Source organism: Parambassis ranga, chromosome 12, assembly GCF_900634625.1.
Source record: "Parambassis ranga chromosome 12, fParRan2.1, whole genome shotgun sequence".
Classification (NCBI taxonomy): Eukaryota; Metazoa; Chordata; class Actinopteri; family Ambassidae; genus Parambassis; species Parambassis ranga.
Window position 1 is genome coordinate 4,603,480 of NC_041032.1, and position 19,783 is coordinate 4,623,262.

At 42.3% G+C, this 19,783-nt stretch overlaps 2 protein-coding genes across 2 annotated transcripts in view; both read right to left on the minus strand.

Moving 5' to 3' along the window:
• The window catches only part of LOC114443437 (guanine nucleotide exchange factor VAV2-like), a 120,964-nt gene extending 110,407 nt beyond the window's left edge, over positions 1-10,557 (minus strand). Inside the window, exon 1 of the mRNA XM_028417453.1 lies at positions 9,186-10,557. Coding sequence (XP_028273254.1) covers positions 9,186-9,389 — 204 coding nt within the window. The 5' untranslated portion in view covers positions 9,390-10,557. The remainder of the gene's footprint in view (positions 1-9,185) is intronic.
• Positions 10,558-13,534: 2,977 nt separating this feature from the next.
• On the minus strand, positions 13,535-19,540 carry LOC114443432 (bromodomain-containing protein 3-like). The gene is made up of 10 exons (XM_028417445.1): positions 19,478-19,540; positions 18,232-18,515; positions 16,874-17,011; positions 16,671-16,794; positions 16,152-16,399; positions 15,933-16,061; positions 15,683-15,856; positions 14,944-15,089; positions 14,595-14,869; positions 13,535-14,483 (listed from the first exon to the last, which is right to left on the minus strand). Exons 2-10 carry the CDS (start codon positions 18,454-18,456, stop codon positions 14,380-14,382), a joined length of 1,563 nt encoding a protein of 520 aa, XP_028273246.1. The 5' UTR covers positions 18,457-18,515; positions 19,478-19,540; the 3' UTR covers positions 13,535-14,379.
• Between the last annotated feature and the right edge of the window lie 243 nt (positions 19,541-19,783).

Sequence of the window (19,783 nt, forward strand, 5' to 3'; positions counted from 1 at the left end):
TATGTAATAAATACTTTGAGGTTTCTTACACGGCTGATAAAAAAATAACACAGCAAGATCCCTACAATTGGAAACAGTTTGAATTACAGCAAGATCTAAAGGTGGAGCACGAGGAAGTGATCTCTCCTGCCCTCTATAACCCAACACAACACGCTGGTCCACTTTGTTTGCATGATTAACAAGAGAGCGAGCCGTGGAGAGGATCAATAAGCGCTGGCCCTTTTCTTTTTTTTTATAGGACTCAGCCAAACATTGTAACCCTAGCTTTGTGTCCTTCCTTCCTTCCTACCACAGCCAATTATGTGATATGATCAATACACGTCGGTAATGGGATATCAGCGCTTTTTTTTTTTGTTGCTGATTCGGTGGCAAAAATACACAGCTAGTGCAACATATAAACACTCCTCCTATACTTAGCCGGCCACCAGGCAGCCTGTGCGGCACAGGGGTGCATATTATCTGTTTCCTTTGGCAAAGAGATAGAAAAAAAAAATATGACCCTGTTTATCTTTCCCCCAGAAAGAGACTGCTGGAGTGTTTGTGCTGCTGGGGATGGAGGTGTCCGCAGGTGGGGTGGAGATGTGCCTCTCTTACCTCCCCCTCCCCATCCCTCCTCCCCAATCCAGATCCTAATCTGTTCCCAACCACAGGAAACAGCTACAATCAGTCAACCAACACAACAACTGGAATCGGGACTCCTGGCAACCAAACTGCTCTGACAACAGGCTAAGTGTCATTATGACAGTGGTCGATGGAGACAGATGACGTCCAAGGTGTGGAAGAAAAACACAAAAATAGAACAAAAATGTCTGATTAACAAACTGAAGAGTCAAAGTTAATTTCTAAATGGAATGGAAAAAATAGGTCTTCTGTGGTTTGGCTGGAGATTCAGCCATCTGGCTCGCCACTACAGAGGCAGGACTGTGGCCTCCCCTTTTTCTCATTTCTCTGAGGAGTGACGGCGTCCAGCAGAGCATGCCTGCACCAGGGATAGATTCAGGTGCCATTCCATCGCATGCCCATGTTAATCACCCCCAACAACCGCTATACAGATGGAGCCTCTTTGGAAATCAGACGGTGTCCATCAGGCTCCATGATCTCCGTGTCCGTCTCTTGAGGAATGACAGCATGTTGTCATGGAGGATCTGCTTCCTCCAAGTGTAATGTGGTTACTTAGGTAAGATAATAATTATGAGAAAGCTCCTGTTTTCACACATGGAAGGTAATTTACCAACCAAAAAAAAACCCTCTCTCCACTCTAGAGTTCCTATAATCTGCCTCTGCATGACATCACTTAAATTCTCTCCCCTCTCAGTCTGAAAGATTAGGTCAACTCGGAGTTCCCCCGCACAAACGCTGTGCTCGCATTTCAGACTAAAAGCATTCCCTGAAGAATGCGGAGAGGAGAGAAGAGGAAGATTTTTAGGTGGAGCCATGTTTTTTCAGACAAGATGATAAAAAGCATGGCTCTGGTTTTCAGTAGGGAATGGCTGAGTCATGTTCAAGCAACTGTAGAATACCAAATGATGCTTAATAATGCAGCGTATTGCAGTGTAAAAGTAGAAGAAACACTTCATCTACAACAACAACAATGCTGATCTAATTTTTCTTGCAGTTCTTGTTTGGCTTTCAAGTCTTAACCCCTTGTGTATACATGCAATCCATATTTGTACTGTATGTATTGTAAGAATATAGGCTGATATATTGATATACATCACTTTATATTTTATTTGTGTTTTTCTGGTATAACAATTATCATAAAATCCAAGATTTAAAGCTCTAAAGTTCCCATAGTGTTACAGCTGATGTTTAAATATTAGACATTTTACACTAAGTTGGCTCTATATGTCACCTGGTCTGACAAAATGATACAAAAAAAGGTTGATGACTCATCTAGCACTCATGGGTGTGTTTTAACTGAGCATGCAATGAGAAACCTTAAAAAAAACGTCCCTCCCATCACCTGTATCCTTCTCCTTTACTCCAGAGCTGGACCAGTGTTAGCATTAGCAAGTTACCGAGCTAAAGAGTAAAAGTGTAAAATGTATACAGGTCTCAATATTACAGATTTCCCAGGTTGTGTTTCATCGCCCGGTGCTGAGGCTTATTAAAGCCTGTCAGATGATAATGTAGAACTGATATAAAATTCCTCCCAACTCCCATCCACCCACTACAGCTTCAATTTCCTGTTTATTAGTCCTCTACTGAATCATCATCTCTGAGATTAACACATGGTCACATCCCTACGCTGCCTGTGTTCTGATGATCAGGGAAATTCTGATTGTTCTGCTGCAGGTTTTCTCACAGGTCGGATTGGACCCTTACAGCCTGGGGATTACGTGATTCTGTGCAACATAACTAAAGTGGAAATATTAAGCATTTCTTTAAATATTAGCGTATTCTCTAGGGGGTCTTTAAAGTGTTTGCATCGTGCCTAAAACTGTCTTCAGTTGTGCATCTTGTGGTAGCTGTGGTTAGTGTTATGCACAGTGGTTCCAGATGTGCCAGGCAGTCAGAAATAAAGAAGCTTGTTTGAATTCCAAATTCACTTCCTGTTTCTTCGTCCTACACGTCTGCAGAACCACGTGTGGCCATTCATTTGCACTCATTGAATATCAACCCAAGCTATGGAATTCAATCAGCTGCTGCTGAACTGTTTTCCTATTTAAATCTCTGCAGTCTATGCATTCCTCCTCTCACACAGCTCCACAAGCTGCACGCTTTTACAGCCTTGTATTTAGTTATTTATTTATTTATTTATTTAGTGAGAGCCTATGGCAAACTGTGAGACGTTAGCTCGCTAATGAATGTAAAGAAAAGCCAAACATGCTGCTGCATTTAGAAGCTTTAAAGCTGCCGTCAAAATGTAGACTTTTTTTTTTTTTACACTCAGCCACATTATAACACACACACACACCTGTTTAGGTGCTCATTAATATAATCAACCAATCGCATTGCAGCAACTCACATACATGGTGAAGATGATGTGCTGAAAGTCAAAGTGAGCATCAGAACCAGGAAGGAAGGCGATTTAACTGTTGTTTTGTGTGGGATTTATATGCACAGCTGTCTAAAAGGTAACAGAGTGGTCCAAAAAAAGAAAGAAAAGGGCGGAAAAAAAAAAAAAACATTGAGCAACAATTCTCTGTTGATTCTTGAGGTCAGAGGAGAATGGTCCGACTGGTTGGAGATGACAGAAAGACAACAGGAACTCAAATAAGCACTGGTTCCAACAGAGATGTGCAGAAGAGCATCTCCCAGCAACCTTGAAGCAGACAGACATCAGCAGCAGAGCACACCAGGTGTCACTCCTGTCAGCTGAGAACAACAGACTAAAGCTACCATTCACATTTACTCATCCACATTGGACAACAGAAGACTGGAAAAATGCTGATTGGGTCTAAAGAGTCTTCATTTCTAGTGGGTTTGGCTCAGAATTTGGTGTAAACATGAGCTAGGCATGGATTCGGGCTGCTGCTGCTGCTGTAATGGTGTAAGGGAGATTTTCTCGGCACACTTTGGGCCTTAGTAGCAACTGGTTTAAAGGCCACAGCCAGCCTGAGTATTGTTGCTGATTACATCCATCACTTTATGAGCGCAGTGTAACATCTACTGACGGCTAGTTCCAGCAGGATAACACACCAAGTTACAAACACCACGATGACTCTACCGCACTCAAATCGTCTCCAGGAGGTTGACATCATGAATGTGCAGCTGACCAATCTGCAGTAGCTCTGTGATGCTGTCATCAACATGGAGCAAGATCTCTGAGGAAGGCTGAATCTATCACAGTAAGAACTAAGCACGTCTGGTACTATCAAGGTGAAGTGGAAGGTGTTTTTTTTCTTTAGGTAAGTTACGAAAATGAATTAATCTTTTCTTCACATTGCACTGTAATGAATAAAAATGTGCTTTGATTGTCAGACTTTTCAGGTCCCTCGGGGCGTTCTTTCAGAGATATTAACACTATTCAAATGTTCTGTTTGTACAGCTGAAACATGGATTAACTTTAAGAGGATAAATCGTATCAGGCTCTTCAAAAATGGTCCTAACTTGAATGGAAGCAGCTGGACAGAAACATAACAAACATTCTCATTTTAAGAAAAGTACCCCCCTCGTGCATGCTACATGCTCTAATAAAAAGACCTGGAGGAGGACACTGAATTCCCAGAAGCCCAAGGAGATACTGTCCTGTACTCTGCGATGTAATTTGATCTCACTGCGAACAAGGGATGATCCTTATAAATATGTGTAAGTGTAATTTAAAATAATACACCTATGCAGTATCTGGTAACCTGACATGCCAGATGGTGTAACAAACCATCTGGCATGTCGCTCTTGAAAACTGATTGGATGACCCATCTGTGAGTCGTTGTCCATCACTTCAAGCAGATCAACAAATGGCGAAAGGGGAAGCGCAAAAAGAGACGCCAATGATGTTTGATGGAATATCTTTTCACGCTCTCCAACCATGTTGGAATTTTTTCTGCGGTAAAACAGCAAACTCCTTTCCAATAAATCACTCAGACTACCTTATAACTCGTCACCTTTTTTTCAGATTTATGCTGCAGTTCTCCAAATCAGTTCCATGCAGTGGCCCTGAACTCTTTCTAAGTTTCTTGCCATAGACACTGACAGGCTGAGACAAAGGCGACGTCTACTCGCTCAGGAAATAACACACTTTATAGGCCAGTCTTGAACACGTCAACAGCTAAAGCCATACCACTATCAAACGTTCCAGTTTTCAAAAAGATTCTGTGACCTTAGGAGTCAGATTACCTCACACAAAAAGGTTAGAATCCTCCGGCTTAGGCCCATTCCCTAGTTGTCAATCCCATTATCTTACCAGCAGCACCGTCCCAGCTGTTCAGCCCGGGACGTATCCCTAATGAGCTCCATTAGCAGTATTACCTGCATCCGGCGAGCGCTGTGGGTCACGGGGGTCAACAGTAGACCTAACGCTGAGATTAAATTACCCCTTAGGGAGACAGGGGTGAGTGGTTGTCTACAGTATAGTCACCACTAACCCCCACCAAGTCTGGCTGCAAACAGAGGTTTAAGAATAGAGGGTGGGCTGGCATTTAACATGTCATTTATTTTCTCCCCGCTTCATACACTCCTTCTGATCTCATTTCTAACCTTGTAGAGCTAAAATTGGGCTTTCAGTGTTATAAGCATGACCTGCAGAGAACAGTGAGAGTGTACTGTGATCATGTGACTGCATGGAACTGATTCGATCAGGGGGGTTAAATGTAGCCGTCTAGCGGTCCCTGTGTCCCTATTGCAGTAGACACACATAGAAGTTATACAAAAGAATGAAGAGGACAATATTTGCATCCACTTCTTTTGAATGTAGCTTCCAAAATAACAGGACTGAAAGGCTAGACAAGTGGCAAGTGAACTTTATTTACAGCACATCAGCAATTTTATCATAATTGTGTATAACAATGGGAGCCTCTGAAAAAATCCCATTTGAATCAGCCTCTGTTACCTGCTAGCAGCAGCCAATATTTTAGATAGAAGGCTGGACAAAGAGGAAGAAGCTCAATTACTGCGAGTGGAAGCAGCAGACTCTGTGTGGGATCTGGATCCCCGCAGAGTACTGAGAAGATTCAGGAGAGCTGCACGGGCTCAGCCGACAGTGATTCACTCTGAACACAGGTACTGTAACATCTCTCACACATACTTGCAGATATAACAAGCAAGTGCACAGAAACAAAAGCACAGCAACACACACACACACACACACACACTCACACACTCACACACTCACACACATCTGCCTGAGTCATCCCAAAGGCATTCACAACCACCTCACTAACAGGGAAAAAAAGTGAGAGAATGAGAAGTGAAAAAAAAACTGCAGAACACACAAAAGGTTTCAGGGAGCAGAGCACAGTGTTGTCTTTCAGACGCAGCCCCGGGCGTTGGATTATGAATGCGAACACTTTTGAGTCTGCAAACACCAGCTCTCATTAAGCATCCGTTCACAACCTTGAGGTAAAGACGAATAAATGCTGCAAACACAAACAAACAAGTGATTTATTTGACCACGTAAATGAAGGTCAGTTTCACAGCTTTGTTGCAACAGCTACTTTACATCCTCTGCTTAAATTCTGCATGTAATGTGATTACACAAATATCTTTCAGTCAGTAACAACACCTGTTGTTATTCAAACAAAAACATTTCCAAGTCACACTAATACACCTGCATTTTCATCATGAGTATGAACAATAGACATTTCTCCTTTTAGCCACCTGAATGCACATTTTTAGTCATTATTTATTCAGTCACATTCTACTCCGCGCTCCTTTTTGCAGTTCATGCAACACTATCAAAGCTGCTGTAGAAGCAGGTGCTAATTATGCGGATCGAATGCACCATGGCTCTACTTTCATTTTTAGACTGGCGCAGGCTTGTATTAATAAAAATGGATGCTAAATTGCTAATTGTGCTACCATGCTGTATCCGCATTCAAACCCATCATACGGATATGTTTATATATATATAAGTTAAAAGAAGATATTTTATCGTTTTTTTATTGGCATTTTAACTGATACCAACAATAAGGTCAGATAACTTGCACTGATTGACATATCTATTGATCATTTCCATGCAGGCTTAGACGTAAACAACGCCACACTGAAAGCCCACCTTGTGTTTGAACACAAAGATGCTGCGCTTAGTCACAAACACACCTTCTCATCCTCAAACCTTCAACATCGTGTTATTTATAGAAAGGAACGACTCTCCAACACATAACACTGAGAGTGACTTCCCTTTGCGAAATGTGCACAAACAAAGATAATGAACTGGAAGCACAACTGGGATCAAAGCCAAACTTTAGAGCATTAAAGTCACTTGTTAACATGTCTGAGCATCCATGGTTAGGATGGGGGGGGGCACACCTCGTCTTATTTTTGAGCATTTTATTTTTCAGACAAAACTCAATTTCTGAAACTATCAATCCCAGCGTGAGCAGGAAAGACATTTTTGTCCAGAGCAAATAATGTAATCGCTCCGCTTCACCTCCTCTTCATTTGGCTAAGCCACTGACTGCGTGTTGTTGAGTGTTAAAAGCACATGCGCTCTGACCTTTCTCCTTATCATAAATCACACAACTCTGTTCTGCTGCCAGGATTTTGTTTAACCCAATTTGTCACCGAGGACACCCCTTCCAACCCTGACTGCAGATTCACTCAGTGGGACTGGGAGTGAGGGATTAGTGGGTGGATCAAAGCATGCCATCCAGACCTCTCTCTCCCTCTCTCTCACTCTCCTTGTAATCATTGAAGTCAGTAGCTTCTATAGCTGGTAAGCTTGGTTACTAAGAAAGGGCAAAAGAAAGTGCCAAAATTCTCTCAAATGTTTGTTTTGTCCAATACCCATACACAGCCTGGACAATGAGAAATGCTTCCAGGCATGTGATCCAACCACAGTCACATTGTTAAGTTTGAGCTTCTTTAAACCTTAAAGTTCCCACTAAACGACCACATTTCCTATTGAAGCAGGAACCTGGCTAGGCCACAACACTGTTTCTGTGAAGCCCTCTGACTGGTCTGAGACCACCTATCAGCACCAGCTCTACAGGTACAGGCACACAGGTTGAACAGAAGATGAAGCATCTAATAGATGAAACATAGTTGTAAGGAAAAAATACAGTTTAGTAAAAACACTTGATTTCATTGGGAACTTGCAGCCAACAAACCGCTCATCATGTGACCCACAAATGTCAGAGGTGTCACCCCAAATACGTGAGGTCTGACATCTCACCGACTACCTCCATCACGGCTATCTCTTCATTCAGTGACCTGTTCTGACATAAGATCAGGCCTGTTTCCCACAGAGAACCACACACAGAAGCGTCGCAAACCCTGCTCAAAATGATCGGCGCTGTGAGCAGGAAGTAAGAATCAGATTTTTGGACACTTTTTTTCCTGCAGTCTGAACCACATTGTGAATCAATATGGGCCGATCAATTTACATTTCTAGGAAAGCTTAAGCAACAGTGAGTAATGTTTGTTAGAAAGAGGCAGTCAACACACACACAGAGTGAAGGCAGACAGACACACGTAACACTTACATTCACACATTATTGTGACAGAAACGGGTCACGGAAAGGTGTGCCAAGAACATCAGACAAATGTGCTGTCAGAGGGCTCTTGTATGATAGCCCCATTAGCCTCTACAGCCATGGCAATAGGAAGGACCCAAAACTGCACCCATGATCCATCCGCCGCTCCGAACTTCTAGACCTCTGAGCACAACATGCTCTGTGGCGTTTAACTTTAGACATCAGGGTGAAGAAAAGTCAATAGAAGCGTTTGCCACAGAACACTTTAACTGCACTGCTGTGGTCATGTAAACTTCCTGTGGCACCCGACACTTCCTCTTACACTGGCTTTTTGGAAACATGAATGAGCTGAAGTGAAGAGGAAGCTTTTATTGTGTGGAGATCATCTAAAACCCTCTAATCGCAGCGGCGCTCAGACTTTTATTTCATTTAATGACAACGCCGAGAAGGTGATTCCTCTTTCCTCCACAAAGGAATAACGGTAAACTTCACTTCTCTCTGCAGCTGTACAACAGGGTCAATCATTCTCAGCCACTGCTACAAAAGAGAAGCATCTCATTTACAAGTTCTTTCATTGTATTTTGTCTGAAGAACCTGCCACACCCGTCTGATGCTACAAAAATTAAGAAAACTGAGGATGTGTGCAGACTCACGCAACTTCCTCATTTGGAGAATGTAAATAAGACATCGTTTAAGTAACCTGGAGCCACAACAGGAAGCCAATCTAAAGCCAACATCATCCCCGAGGGCCTGGGAACCATCGTTTGCATGCAACATATAACTGAATGGGTGTCTATGGGCAGGAGTCACCTGTGCCAAACTAAATGAAGCCTGCACGTCTTCAAACACATATTAGTGCGTACACCACCCTCAGCATCTGTTCAGCTGCTGAATCACACTGATAGCAACTCTGATCTGTGCCAAGAAACAGGGCTTGTTGTGACAGGAAGTTCAAATCTGTGGATTAACAAAGAAAATCCAGAATGTTTTACAACATCCAAGCAAAAGAACAAAAAAACATTCAACATCTCACTGGCAGTGCTGGTATGGATGGAGAAAAAACGCAGGAACGCATGTATAAGACATGATGACACTTGGTGCCAGACTCACCTGTGACATCTGGGGTCTGAAGTTGATCTCCTTCAGGTCCACTGATCCAGGGGAGAGGTTGTGCAACATCTGGCACAGTAGAACTCCGTCTCGAAGGGCCTGTGCCAAGTCGAAGACGGCCGCCGAGGGCCACACGACCCGGTGATTCGGGGGCAAGACCTTGCAGTCTATCAACCACCGCCCGCATTGTCTCCACTCCTCCATATCGGCTCCGTAGAAGAGAGGGAGATCCTTCGTATCCTTCACAAACTATAACCTCGAAGTGGGTTTCACAGCGAGCCGATCAGGGGGGAGAGGGGCTGTTTTCACTGCGCACAAGCAGGCACAACACTCGATTCCCTACCGGCTCCGGATGTCTTAATCATTAACTATCAGCTCGATAATCAGGCAATTTTACAACTTTGCGTTAATCGCAGTAGGTCACCGCACTATATCCCCATTCCAGAGGCATGTCAGCTCTCCTGCCTCCTCGACATGAAGGCTTGAAAAGGACTCAAATAATAACAGGGATCCACTTCAGCAGGCGGCGACGGTGTGAGCAGAAAACAGAGGCGTGCTACGGGAATTTTCTTCTCTTCATTCTTAAAAAGTTTCTTCAGCATATCCGATCCCCAAAAAAATGAAAAGAAAAGGCGAGAGTAGAGCGTTAGAACAGTGCCAAACCAAACAGCTGGATGCAGCGGTTTGTCATGTAGCGACTTGGTGTCTCACATTTCAGTGAACCAAACAGCACACAGCCTACTATGCAATGTGGAGGGGGAAAGCGGCGCGTCAAGTCTCCTCAGATGAACACAAAAAGCTCAGTCACCTAACGCATTTGCATCTAACGTTTCCTCCTCAGTTTAAAAAAAAAACAGAAGTTCCAGTGGTAAAATGAGAGATAACACACACACAGACACACACACACACACCCACGGGGCTGGGATCTCCTTCTTTTCACAACAGTCTAAACGTCACTCCCCAGCAGCGGAAACATGTCCAAGGAAAAAGAAAGGAATCTGTGTTCACATTTATCCGCTTGCTACTTTTGTTTTCGCGCTTTTACGCACGATCCAAATCAGCGCTATCCGTGCACACGGCGCAGCTTTTCACTGATTTCTGCCTCTTTCCTGTTCTACGTCCGCCTCCTCTCTCCGTGTTTCCCCTTCTCGGACTGAGATGTTTTAGCGGTCCCAACTCCAACCAACCAACCAACCAACACGACCTGCACAAAATCGGACGAAAAAAACAGGAAAGCGTCCGTGCGTCACGCTTTGAGTCCAAACCCAGAGAGGTGAAGGAACCGCGCACGTGCTGATAACCCTCCTGCAAAGTTAAAACTGGGATAGTGTGTCCACACTTTTCCCGAAGTGGCTCCACACACTCCCAAGAATCTGACTTTTCAGGGAGTGTGTGTTTGAGTTGTAGATGCGCCCTCTGACGGCCAAGCGCGCATTACACGGCCCACTGACATTTGAGGGGATTTAAGGGACAATAAAACACGCACATACACACACACACACACACACACACACACATACATACACTTTCGCTTTGTCATTTTTGTTGCTGTTTGATCTATCCAAACTGATGCGTTTGCGTGACCCTGCGTGACCCGATGATGTCCAAATGACACAAGAATAACATCACTTCCCAAACATGTCCGTTTGGGAATCTCAAATGATGTGAATTCTTGCAGCAATGGAAAATATACTCTGAATGAATTACAGTAACAATTCTGGCTTAACTTTGCTGTTTGAGTGACGGATACAGTCATTAACCAGGCAAAGAGAGTCAAATTAAAGTCTTGTCAGCACATACACGAGTACTTTTTTTGTCAATGTGTAATTTTGGTTTGGATGTAGCCAAAGGAGTGCTAACCTTGCTACCAAGACTTCAGATTGCATGTGCACACATGTAGACTTGGGCTTGAGCTATACAATCAGGCCTCATTGATACAATCAGGTTGCATGCTGGGAAGTGTAGGACTCACAGTCACTCTGCAACGTGACATATTCTGCAGTAACAGGAAAGAGCAGCCGGCCCCAAGAGAGATCACCAAAATTACCGTCATGTATTTAGCCTGTACTTACTGTATACAGGGGGGGGGGGGGGCTCAGCCGAGCGTAAACAGACGTTACAGTAAAAGGATACAAAAAGCTCAAGAGATTTAGATAGAGGACATGTTTTCAGGTAGCACAAGTAGAATGTTAAAAACAAAGACATGTGATTCAATATGATACAAAACATCATGGCCATTCATCATGTTTAGAAAATTGAACTTGATATTTTTCTACTCCTCTGTATTTTTTAACGATGTCATCATCCCTTAATGAAATTATCAATTAATCACTTAATTTTCTACTAACATATAAGCCACCTGTTCCTTGTTAATCCTCCTTTGTCATGTCTCATTACTTCCTCAACTCATCACACTATCCCTCCTCCAGAAAACCCCACAGAGACGTTCAGCTAATTTATCTCCAGGCATAAAACAGAGAGGAGCAGATAGAAATCCGATTTGTTTGTGCTTCTTTTGGGGGATTTTTAAACAGATTTTGCAGCTTTTTGCAACCACAAGCTGAAAAAAAACCAACAAACCCTTTGAAGTGGTTTTATAGTGCTCCCGTTGGTTTACAGTATGGAGTTGTTTGACATGATTCTTATCAGCGATGAGCAAATAAACCTGCACCTACCTCTTAAGCTGCACCTTTCTTTCACTCACTCTGACTTTCACACAAAGGAGTACAGGATGTGGTTTGTGCAGAAAGCCACATTTATAGGCCATACAGAAGACCAATCAAGACCATACCTATCTTTTTAAAAATAGACTCTAAATACAAAGCAAAACCCTCATTGAACTCTGACAATAACTCATGCATAATATGCAACACTGGTAGTATGAAAACTGGGCAAGCTGCATAATTGGATGGTGATCATGTCCTTTGCTGTGTGAATTCTGTGATGTACAAATGGCCTTTGGAGCCATGAGATCACTTAACCTTTAAGGGGCATTTGAACAGTCCCATCACTCTAAAATATGGCTTATAAATCTTTAACCAGGAGGGGGAGTGCATTGCTATGCTCCTACGGGTTCCTGTTAAAAAGAATAATAATAAATAAAAAAAGACAGCAAGGGACCTAACTCACACCATTTACATGAAGAAATATGTGGTTGTCAACACCAGACTTGGATTCTTTGAACAAAAGCTCTGTCAGATAGATAAGTGAAGGTTAAGATGTTGCTGCTAGAACATGTTGTTACAGCTTTTTTTGTCTCTCAGATCTTTAAAAAAAAGAAACAAAGAAGACACACTTCACATTTGTACTGTGGGAGAAACAGGGCAGCTCCCAGGACTGTGTGTTCCCTATGTGTGTGCCCATGATGCAGCGCCCTGCTGCAAAACATCATGCTCAGCAAAACCTCCTCCTGCATAAGTAACACTTTTGAAATGAATTAATAAGTGCCATAAAGTTTGCTACAAATGGCCAACACTGTTCTAAATTAAGCTTCTTGATATATGTCACAGGCTCATCTATACTCTTTCCCATTGGTCTTCTACACTGTGTTAAAAAAGTAGAATGAACACCAGCAGTCCATTAATCAGAGCAAACAGTTTGTGTGTGGTCTTAAAAAAAAATAGATTCACCATGATGAGTGATGGCCAGAAATGGCAGAAATGACTGCTTGTCATTGGAGTTGTGGCACTGATCAATCATGCCCCCAAGGCTGCTGAGGGCCTCCGGATGGCATGTTCCATGTGGCATGATGGGAATGCAGGTCACAAAGAGCGCAGCGTGCACAGAGCAAAGACAGCAAGCAGGGGAGGAAAAAAAAATATGGGGCACATGATGAATGGCCGTACTGAATGCAAGCCAGGGCGGCTTCCAGTGTTTCAGCATTTATACAGTTTAAAAAATACATTGTTTCTCTTAATACAAATATATTTACATCCCTTTAATCTGTATTTCTGTTATGAGGTGATCTGTAATTAAAAAGCACTCACCAATTATTATTATTATAATAAACACAGGGCATAAAACCCAGCATATCTGCAGCTGTAGATGCTACATGAGGGCCATCTGCTGGCAGGTTGCTGAACTGCATCTAGTGTTAATCCTCAGAGATCTTTTGATTTCTCTAAATCTTCTCCCTACCAGTGACTTTGTGCTTTACCCCCTTGACTGCACAGTTGCTGTGTTTCTGGTGCTCATTGAAAGTAGTTAAGCGGCAGAGATCTGATGGACGTACCAGCTGTTTGACCAGCGTTGGGCCCGTGCCAGTTTTCTGCTGAGCAGTTGGCAGACCAGCTGGAAGCGGAGTCGAGGCAGCTTTCATTAATTTCATTCATTTAATAAAGAACACAACATTAAATTTAACACAATCTTTTATTGTTTTATTAACAAAACAGCTTTAACTGAAGGAGATGATTTTTGTGACAATCTATCCTGCACTGAAGGATTTGTTTTTTATAAGCAGCCATATTCTTGGACACAAAACCTCAACAGAGAACATTATGGAGTACCGCCTGTACAGAATGCATTTGTGTATCATTGTTAGAACAATGTTTGGCACTTGAAATACAAACAGAACCCTACGAGCTTGAAGAACGGTTCGAAAACTGCACAAAAAACGTACATTCACGTATTTCACATAACAGACTTTGAAACTGTTTTCATTTTCACTCAAAATTAATATTCATTTAAGACTTGGCACCTGAGTTTAACTTGCATTTTTTTAGCCTGAGGAAGGACTCACTGAATGATTATACAGAAACTGTGAGCCTAAAAATGGCCGCCTATTTCTTCCAGTCCTTGTCCAAAGATCTGCATTATAACCTAAAGAACCCAGAGCTGAGAAACTCCTCTTCTTCTACCTTGGGGGCATGATTGTACAACAAATGGATGCACTAATCTGAAGCTAATTGACTGCTAATAGGTTAAACGGCTGAATTAATGCATTTGGAAAAACTAAACAGAGTGAATGGCAAAAAAAAACAAAAAAAAAAAACAGGATACTGGCTGTGTGCTCCGGCCCCTTGTCTTTCTATATCTGTAGCCAGAGTTACAGTGTCTGATAAGAGACGCCACAGATGGACATTGTGATTTACCGAGAAAGAAAATGAGAAAAGATGTGCTGAATACAAAAACATGAGGGAATTTTCCAGAATGTTTTTGGTCACAGAGGAGGAAATAAATAAAAACAATGCAGTGATCATGAGTCACTGTCTTCTGAGGTGGAGTCAGTGGAGCTGCTGCTGGCAGAGTCTGAAGAACTGCTGCTGCTGACGTGCTGAGATGCAGTCTGACTGCTTTTCTCTGAGGGGAGCAAAAGAAGCACCATCGCCAATTAAATGCTACAGATCCTTGATGGCATTGAAATGATGTGGGTAAATAGTTCCTTAATGTGAAAGATGGCTTTGTACTTACTTTGAAATTTCTTAAACTTCTTAAACAGACATGACTTGACATATTGCTCCAGCTCGCGCAGAGTGGACGGCTTCAATATCTCAAAGTCAATCTCGATCTCGTCTGTGTTGCTGTTGCACACTGAGGGCTCTCGTGCATGGATGATGTCCACCACGCGGCCCAGCTTCATGCCAGGTAAGCGATTAATGTCCAGGCTCAGCTGGTGCTTCTCTTCGTATGACATCGGCGAGCACTCTTTGCCTGAATCCCAGTCTTTGCTGCCCTTCCAAATCTGCCTGGAGTTCAGACAAAACAGTAAAAACCTGAACGTGTAATAGATCAAAAAAATAAATCAATCAAACCGGCATACCTGGAGCTGGAATTTGAAGCACATGTGGAATTCAAACGTCCTTTACTGTGCTTGCTGTTCTCCTTCTTGTCCTTTCCATTCTTCTTCTTTGGTTTGTTTGCAGGAGGTTCAGACAGAGCAGCCAGCTGTTCATGGACGGCTTTTAGCTGCAGACAGAGAAGGATTACTGCTGTGCTGCTACATAATGTTGCAATAAACAGCACATATGGCAGCACCAAGAAACCAACGAGAAGGAAACAAGATTCAGAGAGTTGTAACAGTTTGGAGGTCACGCCAGTGTCTAACTGATTTAGCATTATGCTAGCGCAGCAGATCAGTCAACAACATCCTCTGCATCTTAGATGATTTATCTATTCATCTCTCTCTTCGTGTTGTGAGCTGGTGAGACAAACAGTAAGATCACAGAACTATTTAATGCTGCAGATCAAATCAAATCAAATCTTTGTTGCTGGTCTGTGTACACCCAGAATGCTGCCAACTAGGAAGATATCTCATCTCATGTGGAAAACTTTGCTGTATTGGCCAACTATTTAGTCAGATAGCAGGTTGTTATGAGACCATTCCACTTTCAAGCACCTGTGGGAACCCTGGCTCAGGCACTTTCCTGCTGTGAGCTGCTTGAGTGACTGGGAAACACCAGACAATGTCATGACCTGACTCTCCACATTATACCCAGAACTGTGTGTGAAACATGTGTGAAAGGATCTTTCTTATGTAGAGATCAGTGCAGGAAACCCACCTGTTCTTGCAGCTCTGCAAGGCGGGTGGAACGCTCCTCTGCCGTCTCTGATTTGTCTGAACTGGAGGATGTGCTGCCGCTGAAGCCTGCGCCGTGAGCAGGCACAGCACCCGCTGGTGCGAGCAGGTCCACACGCTCCTCTGGTAAATTTGCAAACCTTTTTTCAAACACTCCCTGAAGGAAGAAAGAGATGAAAAAAAGGATAGCCCAAAGGAAAGTCTGATATATTTAACTGTCTGATATAACATACCTGAAGTTTCCTGGCCTGACTGACAACCTCGTGATGTGAGGGGTTGTATTTGTAGCAGTTACAGAAAATTAACCGAACATCTGCTGCAAACTCCTGTGGACTCTGGTATTCTCCTGCATCCATCTTTTTCTGAAAAAAAAAAAAAAAAAACAAAAAATGAGGAAAAACCACAGACAGTGACTGCATGCTTAGAAATAAATAGGACGAAAAATAGTTTACTTTAACAGTGCTAAGATCCATGGGGTGTTTGATGATGTCATGGTAATCGTGTAGCTGCAGAGCTTTGGCGTCCACAGGTTCGTAGAAAGGCCAGGCGTAGGCCGCATGTTTCTTGGACAGCATTTCCTTCAGGATGTCGCTGCAGTACTTCAGCTGCTCGTTTTGTTGCTGTGGCCACTCCATCCCTTCGATGTCGCTCTTAGAAGATGTGACTGCTCGGCCTGCGCTTTCACGTCTGCACCTGCTGTCTGATAAATCATTTAAAAGGTTAGGACTGCTGAAGACGCACCAACATTCACATAAAAAAACAAATGGAACGTTCACATGCGAGGTGTTTAACAGTTCAAATACCCAATTTATTGTTCACATCTTTCTTAAATGTTCAATTCATTTTTGTTTTCTATTTAATCTGTGTTGGAACTACACATGCAATCAAATGCATTCCTTCAATTAGGTGTCTCATCTAACAAAATGAAGAGGCCTGAAGCTAATTATCTCTCCATAAAGGAGCATCATTACCTGGAGTGCTACTTTTTTTGCCTTTCCCTTTAAAAATCTCCACTTCTCCCTGAGGCATCTGTGCGACCTTTTGCAAGAAAATCTTTTCCAAGGCCAGAGCCATCAGCACTATGTCATCTGTGGGCTAGGGACAGACGGAGAGAGATGGTCAGGGTTGATGAGAAGAAGCAGCATTTCCAATCAGCCCTCAGGAAGCCCCTCACCTTGTTGTATATGTAGCAGTTGGTGAACATGGTGTTGAAGTCCTGCATGCATTCACTCGCACTCCAGTAGTAGTTGTTCTCCAATCGTTTCTTGATAGTTCCCATGTCCATGGGAGATGTTATGATCTTGTGGTAATCCTGATTGTAAAGACACAGTCGGTGTGAGATATAATGACCTCCTCTGCTGGCCCACATTGTCGGGGAGGTCTAGCAAAGTTAGCACAGGTCTGTACTTCCATACACACTTCAGTTTATTTCACTTTCAAGCAAGTATTTAGGTCAGCCTGAAAGTGTCATACACGCTAAGTTAATTAACTTTTTAGAATTGGTCAGATGAGGCAAGAAAATGAGAACTGAGAAGATCAAACAAGATCAAACCATATTGTAAAAAAATCTCAACAAACTTCCTTGACTATACTATTACCATAACCAAAACAAATCATGGTCAAAACTACATACACTACCGTTCAAAAGTTTGGGGTGACTTGGAAATGTCTATTTTTTTCAATAAAGATAACATTAAAGTAATCAGACATACAGTCTAGACACTGTTAATGTAGTAGGTATACAGAGGCCCTTTTCCAGCAACCATCATTTCTATGTTCTAATGGTACATTGTGTTAGCTAATCATGTTAAAAAGGCTAATTTATGATTAGAAAACTCCTGTGAAATGATGTTAGCACAGCTGAACTGGTATGCTGATCAGAGAAGCTATAGAACTGGCCTGGTGACCCCAGACTTTTGAACAAACAAACAAATGTGATAATAAATTGGAATATCTTTGTACACAACTCTAGAAAATCCTCTGAGTTCACTGTAGGTTTAATTAGGCCTAATAATGACCCACAGTAAAGCATGCCCCTATGAAATTAGTTTATTATCAAATAAGTCAACATCTAGAACCAACATATCTACCTATTAAAAAGCATATTATTGCATTTGTTCTTGTTTTGTTTTTTTTTTACATTGGTTATTCATGTATGAGAATAAGCTGTCAGTGCTGGATCAGACTGAGGCATTACAGTCTAATATATGTACTCACTGTGTTGTTTAAGCAGGGAGTGTGTGAAAATTAGGACGCAAGCAAAACCAGAAGAGAAACAAAAGACAAAGATTAAGCTACACTGAAAGAATGACAAAAACAGAGAAACACTGAAGGATATAAAGAGTTTTACTGAGAAGAAAGAGCAGAGGCAACAGAGAAAGCTACACGATGTTGGTGTAGGTGGATCATCATCCAAAGCCTGTACATTACTGTAATTTTGCAAGTAAAGAATTGTCATACAATTATTTGTGTTTAAAGCTCACATGAAGGAAATACAATTGACAATTTCTGCCAAATTCACATTCTACTTACTGCTAGTCCCAGAGTGACTGCATCCACAGGCTTGTAAAAAGGCCAGGCGAACTGGTGCCGCCACAGAGCTTTGATCACCACGTTCTGCATGTACTGCAGCTGGTTGGTCCTCCGCCCCAGCTTGTTAGGATTGGTCACCTCAGGAGGTGGAGGATTCACAAGTTGTAGAGGGTCTGGCTCAGCTGACATGGTGAACTGCTGCTTTCTATTGTCTTCTCCACTCATCAAACTCTGAAGAAACACCAGCCCATTTCACACATAGCTTTCATGTCACATGCTGTGGCCTGTTGATGCAAATGGAAATAAAAAGTTATGAGTGTGGTGCTTGTTGTCCAATGTTAAGATTGACTAATATGACTGATTTACATTAAATTTAATCACTGACAAGAGAAAACAAGTCTGCATCTTGATATAAACTTACATAAGAGCACATGGTGTTTCATGTCTTTATTATCCTAAATGATGTATTTGTCTTGCCTTCTACTTGACCTTCTACTTGACATCGGGCATATTCAGAAACTGTGACAAGCTGTGCTTGTTCAAACAAGCGCAGGAAAGCTGGCATCAGTGGGGATTAAAACAGTTGTTCTCTATTGTACTCATTACACGGTGAATAGGTCTCAGGTGACATCCTGACAGTGTGCAGCTGCACAAGCGCAGTTGAGTTTGTATCACCCACTAAAGACAAATTTGCATTACTCTATTTTTAATTGTCTTAACAGTAGTGTCACTTTATCGTAAAAGCTAATATAACACGAAACAAAGAGCACTAAGGTAAATTTTCACATCAGTAAAGCTAATAGGAAACCGTATAGCACGTTAGCTTCATTAAGCTAGCAGGTGAAAGTAAACATGTAGGGTCCAATGACTAATAAAAACAAGTCGTCGTTACAAACCAGGAACAACAGTTATCTTTGTTAAGTTTTCTGCTTACTTGAGCATTAGAGCATTGTTCTGTAAACATTCGGTCAACTTTCAGCTAAGTTTTCACACCCAGCCTTGTAAACTTTTAGCTAGCTGTTGCCTTCAGATAACGGCATCATAAATACCCGTTGTTTTCGCAGGGGATGACGGGAGACATAATACGTTATTCTTTATCAGGCACTCAAGTGTTTACAAACTCATATTCTTATGAAGGCGTATCGAAGCGAGAGTTGAGACGCCGCCCTACACCAGAGGACGCGATACAGCTCGTAAGAAAGCAAATGTATGCTAACTCCAGAGAGCAGTGAAAACTAAGACAAACCTGCAGCAGGCATGTCTGCAAGGAACAGCATGCTTTTCTTCTTCGGTGTTGTCATTGGGTGACTGTAAACCAAAGTGAAAGGTGACTAGTGACACCTACTGTTCAGGACCGTGTAAAGCAACCCCAAGACTATATTATACTAATATTTAGCGTTAGATCGGCTTGTCTGATCTCAGAGGGAGAAGTTGTACAGTTTGATAGCCACAGGAAAGATTGTGTTAATGCTCCAAAATAAATAAATAAAATAAAATACATTAACAGCATGTTTTCTTGTGCAGCGGCATATGATCTTGTTTATTCTTTTAT